General features: G+C 41.8%; 1 protein-coding gene across 1 annotated transcript in view; it reads right to left on the bottom strand.

Annotated features, from left to right (window-relative positions):
• Positions 1–14,615, bottom strand: part of LOC146796207 (uncharacterized) — a 350,562-nt gene that overhangs the window by 162,245 nt on the left and 173,702 nt on the right. Inside the window, exon 4 of the mRNA XM_085628705.1 lies at positions 8,743–8,841. Within this exon, the coding sequence (XP_085484831.1) occupies positions 8,743–8,841 (99 nt within the window). The remainder of the gene's footprint in view (positions 1–8,742; positions 8,842–14,615) is intronic.

A 14,615-nucleotide genomic window follows, 5' to 3' on the forward strand; every position in this document is an offset into this window, starting at 1 on the left:
TCTCGATAATAATTACATTCAAGAGCTTCATGTAAAATAAATTCCTTGTCAACCTGGGAAAGAGTCATCCAACTTATCAATACTTCAACAGTAAACCCAATGAATTTCGGGTCCTGTTAAGACCCTTCATCAGGAGAATTGCTTATCATAGCTTTAAAGAACAAAAAAGGCAATTCAATCTATAGTCCTCATAATCATAACATAAATCAAAACGCAAAGGTAAATACGTTGAAATCATACAGTTGACAAAATTATGTTAGTTGTAGCAATGTATTAATGAATAAATCAACGGTGTCACAGTTCTTAAAGCGAGTTATTGCCGCAGCCGAGAATGCCGGTGCATATTTACAACGTATCAAGTGCTTTTAGTGGCAGAGAGATGCAGCTATAGTTAATATCCACATTTGAAGTGCGGATTACAGCAACAAAAGGTGAGCGCGTAAAGCAACGGTTTTAGAGTCTTCAGTGTCGTTAAAAAAACGGGTATTCATTTGTGAAAAGAAAAGTGCAGTGAAAGAAAAAAGTAAAATGAACACACTATTCGGCGGCTGATAACATGGATAAAGCAAAGATCACGTGCAGGCTTACCCGGTTAGTGCAGTGTGATTGCGTCCGGCGGAACCACATCAGGTAACATAACTGGCGTGCTTCCATCGGACTGGTGAGGTCTTAAAATAATGAAAAGTGATGACGGAAAATATCAACAAAAGGTGAGCGCGTAAAGCAACGGTTTTAGAGTCTTCAATGCCGTTAAAAAAACGGGTATTTATTTGTGAAAAGAAAAGTGCAGTGAAAGAAAAAAGTAAAATGAACACACTATTCGGCGGCAGATACCGTGGATAAAGCAAAGATCGCGTGCAGGCTTACCCGGTTAGTGCGATGTAATTACGTCCGGCGGAACCACGTCAGGTAGCGTAACTGGCGTGCTTCCATCGGACTGGTGACAGCTTAAAATAATAGAAAGTGATGACGGAAAATATACGTTAGTGAGAACCACTAGACATAGAAAGAGTCTGAGTAGTCATACTTATATACGTATAACGTGTAACACACGAATTCAAATATTCATAAGCAATAAAACTGAATCAATAAACCCAAACATTGCATTGAAATAATGCGAAAGCTGCTTTTAAAAAAAAACCCACATAATAAATAAAAATTCAAACTAAAGAAAACAATTAAGCTGTATGCGATCATTGAGCCCCAGGGGTTGTAGGGATTGCAATTTTTTAGTCCAATAAAATTCTGCGCGTGCAAGAGTTTTTTGAGGATCAGTGTCTGTTCGTGACTTTTGTGCCTCCAATACAGTGAAACGGAGCTGGGAAATTTCATGTTTTGCTTCCATCCAATGTAATGCGACCGTTGACTTCTCATTTTTCATGCGGATGTTGCTTTTATGTTCCCCTATGCGTATTTTTACTTTTCTTTCAGTTCTGCCAACATAAATTTTGCCACAGGGGCATTTGAGTGCATAAATAACGTTAGAGGTATCACAAGTGCTGGAATGTCGTAGTTTTATCTTATGGCCTTTGGTTGGATGAATAAAACAATCACCTGTTATTGCATTGTTGCAATGAACACAGTTCAGACATTTTTGCATCCCTTTGAAGATTTTAGTGGATCTGTTAGATGGTTTGGTTAACAGTTCTTTCAAGTTTTTAGATCTTTGCATGGCGAAAATCGGTTTCTGAGGAAACAAAGCAAATAAATCAGGTTCAGTTTGAATGATATTCCAATGCTTCATGATGATAGATTTAATTGTGGTGGCTTGAGTGGAATGTTTCAGTACACATACCAACGGATTAGCTTGTTTTCTACTTGTGCGTTGTAGCAGACTATTGCGGTCTGTGATTTCGAGCCTTCGTTTGGCATCTTCCAGAAGCTGTAATAGATATCCTCTTTTATGGAATCGATCCGAAAATTGATTGGTAATTTTAATTGTATCTTGTGGATCAGAAGTGGAATCCTTCCTGTTTGCACTATAGCTTGGATGTTTACCGGAAGACGCCACTGGACAGGCGCCTTGTCATTAGCAGCACAACCCATAATTTATTTGGAATCTGCATTTAACAGCTGAATACTAATGTGCATGTTGGCATAAGTTTTGTATTTCTACATTTTGGTCCACAGTCTCCAACGTAGCACCATATCAACATGTCATTTGAAGAAATTGCCTCTTTGACCGTCAATAAAGCGGACACATTAGCATTTTCATCTGAAGCAGCTTCAGAAATATATGATCTAGTTCAAGAGGCAAGACTCTTGAGTCCTCAAATATCTACCACATCGCAATTGCTAAGACAACTTGAATATATTAGCCGTAAAGAAATCAATCAGAGATTACATGCCACCACTCTCATCCATTACCACAAAGCCAAAAGAATCCCCAGAGGTCTCCGGATTGCCCTTAAACCAATGCTTTGCAAAACCAATAAACAATTCATGGAAAGATGGTATCAAATTTTAAACAAATGCTCATTGGATCGGATTCTTTTAATTGTTGAAGAACTTTCTAACATCTTAAAGACTCTAGAAACAGAAATAGCAACCATTAAGGAAGAATTATCAAAAAAAGAGACCGATAATTGGGATGAACTTCTACAAGTCCTAAATGCCATGTTGAAACCGGGGTTGAAACTATTGCTAATACACAGCAAGCACTCAAGCTCGGAAATCTTTTTGGACCATCAGCCCCACCGCAAATCATCAACCCGAGCAATCTTCACAAAAACAAGGTGGAGCAAAAGGAAAAGAACAAGACTCAGAACTAGACAAGAGATCTCTGCGCAGCAAAACAAGAGCGACCTAGTTGTTAACATTTCAAAAATTCAACTTTCAAAAGCTCAAGTCACCGTTTTAAATAAAGGAACTTCCTACGTACCCACCTATCATAGTAATATCGCTGAAACGGAAATCGCCTTTTTTAAGTTTGTCAGAATTCTAAGATTAAAATACTTCTTCAGCACTATTGAACCTTCCACATCGTCTTTTGAACCATCCGCATCGCCTGAGGAATTGGGCAAACTTAAAGAGTTTAAACCAAAGAGTACGTTTTGCTCCCCCATCTCACACATATCCATTGACTCTTTTGAAAGGTTGGTAAAAGCTGAGATTATGAATATCAATTTTCGCAAGTACACCAGGGTGAATTTTTCCTCTAAAGATTGGAGCACCTTGAAACAGCTAGCAAACAATCCCCATTTGACTTTTTCTAAGGCTGATAAAGGTGGTGCACTAGTAGTGCTAGACACCGAGTTCTATGAAGATAGTGTTATGCAACACATCACAGATTTAGACACTTACACCAAACTTGATCAAGACCCTACATATAGCTATCAGAGTCTTTTGAACCAGATCCTCACACGTGCCGAAGAGATGAGCTGGATCAGTGAAAAAACTAACATGTTCCTATACACAGCTTATCCACGATGGCCCAAACTCTATATGTTGCCAAAAATTCATAAAAATTTGGAGAAACCACCCTTTCGCCCTATAGTGTCAGCATGCGGTTCTTTATCTGAACCTTTAGGCAGATACCTTGATTACTTTCTGCAACCAATTGTACAAAATCAAGAGTCATATCTAAAAGATACTACAGCTCTTAATTTTTTTGAAAGATCTAGACGTGAAGGATATTGAGCACTGGTGGTTATGCACTATAGACATCACTGCCCTTTATACCTCCATTCCACATGCGGACGGCATTGAAGCCATTGAATGGGCCTTATTAAAACACAATCACATCAACGCAGAAAAAGTGTTTCTCATGGAAATACTTCAATTCGCGCTTTATCATAGCTATTTTGAATGGAAGGGCGTGTTTTACGCCCAAAACAATGGAACTTCAATGAGCTTTGCTGGAGCTCCTTCATATCTGAATATCTTCATGGCCAAACTAGAACATGAACATATTTTAAACAATCATGCATGGTCTCAAAATTTGGTTCTATACAAACGTTACATTGATGATATTCTCATAATCTGGAAAGGTGACCGGAGTGATCTTGAAGCTAACATCTCTGATCTTAATCACATTCACAACCGGATTAAATTTACTCATCATATAGATAAGCTCAACATTAACTTCTTAGATGTACTTATTCAGATTGACCAAGGATCTATCAAAACCAATGTATACATAAAATCTACGGACAGAAATAACTCTTCATTTCGACAGCTTTCATCAACCCACACTCAAGAAACATTTACCTTTCTCGCAGTTCATCAGACTGAAAAGAATCACTTCTGATCCACAAGATACAATTGAAATTACCAATCAATTTTCGGATCGATTCCATAAAAGAGGATATCCATTACAGCTTCTGGAAGATGCCAAACGAAGGCTCGAAATCACAGACCGCAACAGTCTGCTACAACGTACAAGTAGAAAACAAACTAATCCGTTGGAATGTCTACTGAAACATTCCACTCAATCCACCACAATTAAATCTATCATCATGAAGCATTGGAATATCATTCAAACTGAACCCGATTTATTTGCTTTGTTTCCTCAGAAACCGATTTTCGCCATGCAAAGATCTAAAAACTTGAAAGAACTGTTAACCAAACCATCTAACAGATCCACTAAAATCTTCAAAGGGATGCAAAAATGTCTGAACTGTGTTCATTGCAACAATGTAATAACAGGTGATTGTTTTATTCATCCAACCAAAGGCCATAAGGTAAAACTACGACATTCCAGCACTTGTGATACCTCTAACGTTATGTATGCACTCAAATGCCCCTGTGGCAAAATTTATGTTGGCAGAACTGAAAGAAAAGTAAAAATACGCATAGGGGAACATAAAAGCAACATCCGCATGAAAAATGAGAAGTCAACGGTCGCATTACATTGGATGGAAGCAAAACATAACATTTCCCAGCTTCGTTTCACTGTATTGGAGGCACAAAAGTCACGAACAGACACTGATCCTCAAAAAACTATTGCACGAGCAGAATTTTATTGGACTAAAAAATTGCAATCCCTACAACCCCTGGGGCTCAATGATCGCATAGAATTTAATTGTTTTCTTTAATTTGAATATGTATTTATTATGTGTATGTTTTTTTTTTTTAAAAGCAGCTTTCGCATTATTGCAATGCAATGTTTGGGTTTGTTGATTCAGTTTTATTGCTTATGAATATTTGAATTCGTGTGTTACACGCTATAAGTATGACTAATCAGACTCTTTCTATGTCTAGTGGTTCTCACTAACGTATATTTTCCGTCATCACTTTCTATTATTTTAAGCCGTCACCAGTCCGATGGAAGCACGCCAGTTACGCTACCTGACGTGGTTCCGCCGGACGTAATGACATCACACTAACCGGGTAAGCCTGCACGCGATCTTTGCTTTATCCACGGTATCTGCCGCCGAATAGTGCGTTCATTTTACTTTTTTCTTTCACTACACTTTTCTTTTCACAAATGAATACCCGTTTTTTTAACGACACTGAAGACTCTAAAACCGTTGCTTTACGCGCTCACCTTTTGTTGATATTTTCCGTCATCACTTTTCATTATTTTAAGACATCACCAGTCCGATGGAAGCACGCCAGTTATATTACCTGACGTGGTTTCGCCGGACGCAATCACACTGCACTAACCGGGTAAGCCTGCACGCGATCTTTGCTTTATCCATGTTATCAGCCGCCGAATAGTGTGTTCATTTTACTTTTTTCTTTCACTGCACTTTTCTTTTCACAAATGAATACCCGTTTTTTTAACGACACTGAAGACTCTAAAACCGTTGCTTTACGCGCTCACCTTTTGTTGCTGTAATCCGCACTTCAAATGTGGATATTAACTATAGCTGCATCTCTCTGCCACTAAAAGCACTTGATACATTGTAAATATGCACCGGCATTCTCGGCTGACGCAATAACTCGCTTTACGAACTGTGACACCGTTGATTTATACATTAATACATTGCTACAACTAACATAATTTTGTCAACTGTATGATTTCAACGTATTTACCTTTGTGTTTTGATTTGTGTTATGATTATGAAGACTATAGATTGAATTGCCTTTTTTGTTCTTTACAGCTATGATATGGAATTCCCCTGATGAAGGGTCTTAACGGGACCCGAAATGCATTGGGTTTACTGTTGAAGTATTGATAAGTTGGATGACTCTTTCCCAGCTTGACAAGGAATTTATTTTACATGAAGCTCTTGAATGTAATTATTATCGAGAATAAATTGATTCGATAACCAACGATTATTGGTTTATATGTTCTTTCATGAAACCAAATTAACTTTGATGATGGCTATTCAATAGCCGATGGAAGGGTGCTCACGCCATTTTTAGGTCTCGCCTGACCCAGCGCATGCGCTGGTCTGGCGAGACATTTTGTGAGGGCTCCAAAAAGTGCTACCAGGCCAGCCTAGAGCTACAGTGCAAGTGCGCGGGCGCCACGCTTTACCGAGATTACTTTCACTTTTGCTTTGACGTTTGATCGGGATCACTTTCGCGGCCGCATGGCCGCTTTGATGTTCTCAGTGAGGCTTCAATAGATTGCAGCAGTTAAAACAAGCATTGGCATAGCCAATAGGTCTCACTTTTGGGACCTTATAGGTGTTTAGTTATGCAACTGTTGCATGGCTAAACACTTATAAGATCCCAAAGGCAAGACCTATTGGCTATGCCAATGCTGTTTGTTTTTGTAAGTCTTGTTTCTGGAGGGAGCGGTGTGCTTGTTGCAGACGGTGAGCCCTTGATTGAAGAGCTTCATATCAACATCAAGGTTCCTGATGTGGTTAGGTGGGCGGGGTCTCAGACCAGTTTTCTTTTGATATTTTGCCCCTGTGCCTGGATGGTGCTTGAAGTTTTTCTGGTTGGGTGGTTTGGAGGGAGGGTATATTGAAATGTATGATGTACAGGTCGGACCAGGTTAGTGGGGTCGCATGAGTGGTGGTGTTCCTGTTGTTGGAGAAGAAAATAGGGCCAAGGGGGTGGTCTGCTGTGTGGGTTGGTCCTTGGATGTGCTGGGTGAGTCCAAGGTTGCCGAGGCTGTAGAGGAGGGCCGTGGAGCTAGGGCCTGTGGTGTCTTCCAAGTGGAAATTGAGGCCCTTGAGGAGGATACAGTTTGTTGAGCTGATGGAGAGAGTAGCAATGAAGTCTGCAATGTGGTTGCAGAATTCCGCTTGGAGGCTCGGGGTAAGATAGGCGAGGGTTCCCTTAAGGGTGGCATTGTAGTAAGTACGTGTTTTGAAGTGGAGGTATTCTATGAGGTTGGTGTTCGAGTCTATGGAGATGGTGCAGACAATCGTGTTTTTGTACAAGATTGCAAGTCCTCAGCCTTGTCTGTGGGTTTGATTCTGGTGTATGCTTTTGTAGACAGGGGAGATGGCTGTGGCGATGTCCAGATTGGAGGCTGGGTTGAGCCATGTTTCAGTCAGGATGACAAGGTAAGGTGTGTTGCTTTTGAACATGTCCTATTTTTCGGTAGAGTGTTTCTCCAGGGATTGGACGTTGAGGAGCAAGGCGGACAGTTGTAGGGTGAGAATGGTGTCGGTGTCTGAGGTGTCGCTGGTGAAATTGAAATGGTTGCAGGAGAAAAGTCCTATCATGCTGCTGGGGGATGTGCAGCAGCAGCATATTAGCCAGTGTGTGTTGTTTAGGTCGCAAGGGAAAGTAGAGGAGCAGTGACTGCGTTTGATGGCTCTGGTGACGGCCTAAGTATTGTATTGGATAGTCGAGAGGCCAGGATTCCTGGTACTGGGTGCCGAAGGGCGCAGACTAGTTTGCCTTTGGCAAGTCCACCGAGTGGACGCGCTGCACCCTGCATTAAGTAGGTCCTGGGGTGGGTGTGGCTTCTGTTGGCAGGAAGAACAGTGAGCGTGAAAACCCAGGCAGGTGAAGCTGGGTAGCTGCGGTGTCACTAGGTCAAAAGGCAGCAATTGGATCAGGCTGGAACGAACAGGAACTGGAGGCCACTGACAAGTGGCAAACTCTGTGCCCAGGTGACTAACTGGAAAAAAATAATGCATATTTGGCTTGTATACCTTTTGTGGGTGGAAAAAAGGCATGAAGACTTACACATAAAGAAACCCAAACATCAAAAAGGCTTTGCAGGGAGCCTCAACAATAATGAATTAAGCAGATTTTGATCATTCTGTTTATCAAAATTGCCACCCTTACTCACTGCGTTAGTTATATCATCTCCCTTCTATCCTACTACCCACTCATATGAAAACTTCCATCACCTTTGTGTCGGTCTCAAACATTTCTGCTCATATCTTTGTCTGCTAAATATATGTAGGTTGTGTCTCCTTTACAAGTGGCTACTGATATCCATGTCAGTATCTTTCTGCACTTCCATCGCCAGCAAGGCTCTAATCATCAAGTGTTTTAGCTACTTTTTGAATGCTCATCTGTGACTTAACCTTCTCCTATACCAGGCTGCATAATGAAGTGCCCACACCACTTCCAAAAATGCTTCGTCGCACAAAGAGGTGTTCCCACAGTTTTTGCTTTTGCAGCAGCCTCCACCTAGATTAGACCGGATCCATGAAGGAAACCGGACTGTAAAGATTTTGGGGTAGATGACGGGTAAACAGTATGACAGAACACAAAACAGAGGTATATAGAACAATAGTCCACAACTGAAGGTGGAGAAAGTTCAAGTCAGCTGTAATGGACACAGAACGAAAAACAGATCTATATAATATGCAGTTACACTAGTGTGCTCCATGACATTCACAGTATTCTCAAACAGCAGTCAATGAACATACTCACCAATGGGTACAAATACAGGAGGTACTTCTCTTACTGCACTGCAGAGCATTTTCCCTTCTTCCAGCAAGGCCACAAGTTTGGGCTTTGGAAAATCATAACCTAAGAGAAAAAATTACACATTTGAGTGTTATACTGTTCTTTATGGTACCAATATACATGTGATTAGGACCTAGACCTTACCATTAATTATTGGTAAGCAACAGTGGTTCGCAAGCATGGGTAATCTCAGATCCACAAGCTGTGGATTACTTCTAGCAATCCACAGCTGTGAATATCAAAAAAATGTATTGCAGGTTGACACATGCAGAAGAATGAGTTATTGCTATGGTACATGCATGTGAACGAAGCAAGAATGTTCCTAGGTAATGGCTCCTAGAGGTTTCTCACAGCTGAGACAGATGCACAGCCGAGACAAATGTTGATCGGAGAGATTAATACAGGGGCAAAGAAAATGCAGACTGGGCACAAACATGTACCTTCCTTAAGTGTTACTGGGACAGAAAAGTCCCTAGCATGGTCAAGAATATGTGTACCCATGGACTGAGTGTCCCAATTGCAATGACCTCAAGATCTCTGGTGTTGATTTGTTGTCATCATGGGCCAACACGGATCATGCATGTGTGCCATGACATAGGCCTGTTTCACAGATTGAGGTCGTTTTGGTCTGAGCTAGACGCCCAAAGCGCTGCCCTCAATAGTGGTGAAATACTCTTGCTTTTGCCAGGTGTTTAGCAGCACGAGCACACTGGCTCACTGCATACCATATAGTTAACAGTAAAAGTGACCAGGCCTTCTTACCTGTGTCATAGGATCACTCATATAAAGTTGTGCTGTTTTGTGCTTAACTCACCCTTGGCGTAAATAAGGTTAGGATGCAGTGGTGGCCAGATAGGTCTGTTAAATTCATGTACTGGGTGTATATCTGCCTGTGAATGGTACAATACATGGAAGATTTAGTGTTGTTTAGTGCCTGTAGGATATATGCATGTGCTTGGCGTATGCGTGCCAGTGAATGGCACAATAAGCGAAAGACTCTCTGTTCAATGTTCCATTTTAGGAGACCTAAGGCTATCAGGAGGAGCATGAGGTGGTAGAGGAATGCCCCCTGACAAATTTGTTGATTGCTGCATTCCTGTGAGCTGGGTGGGACATGCTGGAAGAAAGGAAAGACAACACAGGCTCTTCGGTATACTTCAAGGGGTGCTCTTTGATTCATAGAGAGGTCACTGGGAAAGGGACTAAGAACATCTCAGAAAGGAGAAAGGGCTGATAAGAGAATAAATAGTAGGGCTGAGGCCCTGAAGTAACCTTTTCATAAACATATCACTGTGGCTAACATCCAGGAGGGAACACTAGCCACTTTCATAGCCAGTGTTGAGGGGCTATCAGATATGGAGTCTCGACTGGTGTGGCAGACTGCTTTCTGAAGGAAGAGGAGAGGAGAGGGCACTTCAAAAGGAAGCAGACCAAGATAAACTTCAAAGACTCAGACTCTAAATTACATTTGATGTCTGGTTATGGATTAGAAGAAGGGACGCTTGAGGCTCCCAAAATTGTCAACTGTCAAGCAGTCAGCTGGGCAGTGCTAGAGCATGCTAAGCCCAGTGTGCCCTGTGAGGAAGAGGACAGCGCAGGAGAAAGCAAAGTGTGAGTAGAATGGCTTTTTCACCAATCGGGCTGTAGACCATCTGTGAATTGAACGCAGCGATTCAGTTTGCTAGGTGTGTCAGTCGTGATAATTACTACCGTACTGTATCGGTCGTAGCCTGTGTGTGGAACGAGGGCGATTACTATGTATGCCATTTGGGGCCACTGGAAAAAGGCAAGGAGAATGGTACGGTCAAGAGCCTCTTCCAAAGAAAGATGCCACCATGGTGACCTGTGCGGGTCCGCGTCCTTACTAAGGACCTGCACCACAAGCGTCAAATTGCCCCATTCCTGCCACATGGGGAGGAGCCAAGTAATCTTACCAGCATCGGAGGAGCGTTGAAGGCTTCCCAGATGCTGCCCCGATGGACCGTGTGTGAGGGGCTCGAGGACACCTGACCGCTTCCCATAAAGGTCAGCATGATGGACTCACTGAAGACTGCCACTGCAGCGTCCGCGCCCATGAATGGCGCATGCTAGGAGACTGGTCGTGTAGGTCTTGCTGGGGAGGGTAAGACTGATTTACAGGCGAGAAGGCCCTGGGGAGCTTTCCTGCCCCATAATGCTTCGACGCTGGAACACAATTGAGTTTAATAAGAGTCGGAATGGGACTCCTGATTCTAGGGCTACTAGTGGGGCTTAACCTGCTTGCTTCTATAGTGAATAGGGAATAACCACTACCGCCAGAGAGAGAGAGGGAGGGAGAGGAGCGAGATTTGTGAACCTACCTGTTAAAACACTAGATCCCTGACATCAGAGGACTGTATGTATTGTTTGTGAATGCCATATCTTACTTTGTGCGGGTAAATGAATACTCCTTGTTTCATAAAAGTAAATATTTGAATGGACAATCATGGATTGCTGCTGCTGAACGTACTTTGAGTCCTGTGTCCCCCCAACCTATCTACATCCCTACCGAGTAGCCTTGGTCTGCTCAAACCACCGAGAGTTAGGTGTTGAAGGGGCATTTGTACCAGTTGCTCAGCATCTATATTAGGGCAGCCCCCAGGAGATCAGGAGTAAAAGGCCTCAACCCGCAAAGTTGGCCCAAATAATTCCTGCTTGCCCCGTAGTCCTCTGAACGGGGTCCTGGCAGGTGTGAGCACAATCAGTTTAAGTAACAGTTGGAAAGAGCAATAATGAGAGTCAGAATCAGGACAAGAGACATCAGATGAGTCCACAAACCCTGCTCCAATGACTCAGACATACAATTCTTTAAGGCCAGCATTTCCTTGTTACAATGGGGAGTAGACATGAATTTTCCTCTGGGCACTGGATCAGAACCTAGGATATGTACTTAATAGAGCACAACTATGAAGCGTAAGTTCCTTACACAAAAGGGAAGCAGGTTGCGTTGGCAAGATCAGAGTTTGTTACTAACAAGTGGTCATGAATATTGTCCATTTTTTTTAATCTTGGGCACTTCCTTGATGCAGTTACATGTGCTAAACAATTCATCAAAATGCTGAAGATGCACGATTCATGTGAAACACGTTTTGGTTTATATTATGTTCTGCACTGTGATAATCAAGCCTATGTGTATATATCTGGAATGCTTTATCTAACGGTTTCATTTTTACGTTAGTAATGAATTTCTAGGAGATTTATTATTATGTGTCTCGCTTTTGTTGATATTCAAGAGAACACAGTCTCATAGAATGAAAATAAATGAAGGGGCATTAGGCCACGTTCTGTTGATTGTTAACACTAAGAGTTCTTAAAAGTGACATGTTATAAAAATCAAGGGCAGAAAGGGAAGGGCAGAGAGAAGCCTTCACGCCGGGTGACATTGGGACAGGTTGCACATCACACCTCAGGTTCCTACTGAAGGCGGTCAGGATTGGGAGGCACTTAGCCTTCATGCACTGATTTTTCAGCGAAGCTGGCCTGGTTAGACAAGAAAAGAAAACCTAGGTATTTCCTTGAACACAGAGCTTCATTGCTCAACATGGTGTGTGGGTTTGTACCATCTCTGAAACTCAATCTTTTATTTTCAGCTTTGTCAGAATTCTAGAACTAGACTACTGCCAACAAGTAGCAGAAAGGGGGTAGGATTGTCATGTATTAATAACAGCAATCATGTTGGGAGTGGTATCTATTGTTCATGGTTTAGGTAACAGCAGCTGTTGCATTATCGGTCTTCAACGTGGTTATAATTCATACTGTGCACACTAGACTAGGATTTTAATTCTGAAACAAATATTTAAAAATTTATCCTTTGTGGTCTGTTTTTGAGTGTGCTATTTCTTAATGAAAGAGGGTTTGGGGTTCCACTGAATGTCCCCGTAGTATCTCAAACTGATTACCTAGAACACATCTTGCTCAGACACTGCTCAGTGGGTTGTGCAAGTTGTTGCAGTACAAATGGTTTTTCGAATAGGGCCAGCACATTATGACTTTTTTGTACTTTGTGCCATGGGGTCTAGATAACCAACTCCTGTTTCTAGAAAAATCTAGAAAATGTGTCAAAGTTGGGAAGGGTCAGAGTAGTTTGTGGCTACATGCCACAAGCTTTCTTGTCTTTGATGCATCTAAAAGGAAGCACTTGTCACGGACGGACACAGTCTACCAATGCGATTAGATGAGTTTACAAACAGGACAAAAGTGTACAAGAGGGTTATCGTGTTAGGAGGGCCATAAAAATTCCATATTTCAGTGCTGGAGCACCAATATGGGAAACTCCGGGCGCCCCAAATTGGTCGAAAGATGCATTGGCAAAGGCATTAAAATCGGAAGGCCCTCAGAAATGGGGCGAGTTATTTGTAGATGGAAGTCTACTTCCGTGGTCGGTCTGTGAGCTAAGTTGGGGCGAGAAGTTTTCCAGATTCAAATATCTTCAGATTCAGAGCTGGGCAGTTGGGAAAGAACATCTGATTGGGCGTCATAATGACTTGGAAGAAAAACTGGCATCAGCTGTTAATATGAAGAAAGAGGTGGCGTTGTGGTATTGGGCGATTATTGAGATGGAAGATGGCTTTTTTCAATTGCCAGAGACCCTGTGGGGAGAGTGCTTGCCGAGGATCGCGACAGAAGAACAATGGCAAGTAACTATGTTGACTCTATATAAGGTGGTTAAGCCTGCTAACTTAAGAAGGAATCAATTATTCACTCTCCATAGGGCCTACTGGACTCCAAAGAGGCTGGCTAAATTTAAAGACGGTGGAATTGTAAGATGTCCTAAATGCAACAGCCTCAACGAGGATATCCACATGTTTGTTACTTGCCCGGCTATCAAGACTTTCTGGGATGCTGTAAGTAATCGTCTGTCAGCGGTGCTAAAGCGGAGTATTAAGGTAAGCCCTGAAGCGATTATTACAGGAAGACTGGACCTACAAGGTAAGGGCCTGGATGATGCTACGAAGTTGGTTTTTTTATGCTATTTTGCTGGCCGGAAGGGAAATTTGTAAACTCTGGGTTTCTCCTGATCCTCCGACTGATCTGTCTTGGATTAGAACTATGAGAGCTATAGGTAAACTGGACATGGCAGGTCATTATAAAAAGAAGCATGGATTCTGGACTCTGTTTTTGAAGCACTATGGGTGATGGGCAGGGACATAAGTTATTTAAAAAGGGGGATAATTTCTTCTGTTAGGATGTAAAATTAAGGTCCTATGATTAAGCTGCTTTGAATCTCTTGGAGAAAATTTGCTTTGGAAGGATCGGCTTGGGCGCCATTACTTTTATTCCTTTGCCTTCTAGTAAGCAATAATTTTTCTTCATAAATGAGATGAACACACCCTAGGGTGCTACAAAGAATGAAAGGGTGAAGAAGTGGCAGATGAGGACAAAAAAAAAAAAAGTGTACAACAGGGTTCCAACAACTCATAGTTAATTGCATAAGCTGTATTTGCTATTCTTTTTAATGACGCAACAAAAAGAGGCAGTAAAGTACTTCACATCAGAGCCCACACAAGTTCATTCAAATATGAGGAGACATAGAAGTTCCCATTATTTATAGATGAAGAGATATTTGTGTGCTTGAAAGCTCATGTTCTATACTTCTCAGTATCTCAGCAAAAGGAAGTCTCTCCCATAGTATTCAGAAATCTTTCATGAACTGGCACAGCAAGAACCTTTTGCTAAGCTAATGGCAATAATTTTTTAATAACCAGTTAAATGTCTAAAGCACTGACAACCCAAACAGCTGCGCAATTCCTTTGCCAGAATGCACCAATCTTTCAAGATATCCTAATTGTACCAAGCGAAAAAAACTGTGGAATTTTGTA

The sequence above is a fragment of the Triturus cristatus genome, chromosome 10 (genome assembly GCF_964204655.1).
Source record: "Triturus cristatus chromosome 10, aTriCri1.1, whole genome shotgun sequence".
NCBI classification, from domain to species: Eukaryota; Metazoa; Chordata; class Amphibia; order Caudata; family Salamandridae; genus Triturus; species Triturus cristatus.